The 1,419-nt window shown below is 40.7% G+C and overlaps 1 protein-coding gene across 1 annotated transcript in view; it reads right to left on the bottom strand.

The window, feature by feature from the left end:
• Positions 1 to 24: 24 nt before the first annotated feature.
• Positions 25 to 1,419, bottom strand: part of LOC101862993 (discoidin domain-containing receptor A) — a gene marked incomplete at its 3' end in the record, with an annotated part of 16,860 nt that continues 15,465 nt past the window's right edge. The window contains 1 exon segment of the mRNA XM_013090761.2: positions 25 to 717. Within this exon segment, the coding sequence (XP_012946215.1) occupies positions 25 to 409 (385 nt within the window).

Genomic DNA, 1,419 nt, shown 5'->3' with positions numbered 1-1,419 from the left:
TGTATAATAGACGTGAGTACTCACCAAGGTTGAGTGCGTCCGAATGTCCCGGCGACATCACAGCGACCAGGAACAGTAATAATCCAACAGACCGCGGGGACCACATCCTTCTCCTCCACCTCCTCGTCGTCTCACCGCCCAGATAAGAAACTCGATGACACTGGCGATGATGATGATGACGACTCCTGCTGTTGTAATCCTCATCCACCGAGAGACGGCGATGATGGTGAAGATGAAAGTCTCGACGACGATGAAGATGAATTCGAGAAGTGTTATCTTTCATCTCAGTCGACATATCCATGGAATTTGTTTCAGAGCCCATCTCACCGTCCAATTCAAACCCGCATTTTCGCTTTTTATCCTTCTTCGAATACTTCACCACAGCATCGAACCTAAAATCGGCTTCCATTGTTTAAAGATCCGATTTTCAAACACATTCAATAAGGAAACACAAAAACTAAACTAAAAACAACCGGCCAAAAAAATGTACATGTATTCAGCGGGCCGAAATAAAACCAATTCAGTTGTCGTGTTTTCACTCCGGGGTGAGAAATTTCCAACAAGAGGACACAAGAGGCAGTTTAAGCTCACACCATGCGCGTGTGCTTAAGGTAAGGGTTCAAGTCCTCCTGGTCAAACCTCTAAAGAAAATTCCAGGAAGTGTGACGTCACCACACTGCCACCCGAGCGGTCATCCACATTCCATGGTTGTGTCCCCTGGAAGACAGGAAAACAGAAAAAAACATGGTAAGAGAAAAAAACATGGCTTTAGATTTTTTTATTTTAAAAAAAATAGTTTTTGTTGTAATTTTCCGGCACTAGCACCACACATAAGGCACATAAGGCACATAGCTGCAAAAGATTATTATAGATTTTAGGCCTTAAAACGTTTAAAAGCAACACACAAAGAAAAGGAGGAGAGATGAGGACGGTTGATATTTGACAGGAAAGGTGCAAACCACAGAAAATTACCCCTCAACCACCCACTAAAATTACTGAATAATAACATTGGAATATAATAATACAAATGTTTATGAAGTTACTTTTTCCGGCTCCACTGAAACCATAGCTCACTGATCAGGAACTTAATTCTGACAATTCGTTTTGAACATTTTATCATTTTTAGAATTCTAAATATTTGCGAACAGTTGGCTCATCCGTACCGGAAATGGACGCTACAATCTGGGGTCCCGCCTCTTAGATCACCTTAATTTCATTTGGGCATTGAACATTTGTGGTAGAGAGAAGGAAGTGGTCACCATAAAACACACCATGATAAGAAAAATCGTGACAGGAAAGTTAGAGGTGAAAGGTCGACTCGCTCGCTAACTCTGAGTTAGCAAACAGCCCTCTCAGAAATTAGAAAAAAATAGTTTTCATGTATTCTATTTATTCTATTTATTTATTTATCCATTTATT

The sequence above is a fragment of the Aplysia californica genome, unplaced genomic scaffold (assembly GCF_000002075.1).
Source record: "Aplysia californica isolate F4 #8 unplaced genomic scaffold, AplCal3.0 scaffold01488, whole genome shotgun sequence".
In the NCBI taxonomy this organism is placed as follows: Eukaryota; Metazoa; Mollusca; class Gastropoda; order Aplysiida; family Aplysiidae; genus Aplysia; species Aplysia californica.
This window is presented reverse-complemented; position numbering and strand designations above follow the sequence as displayed.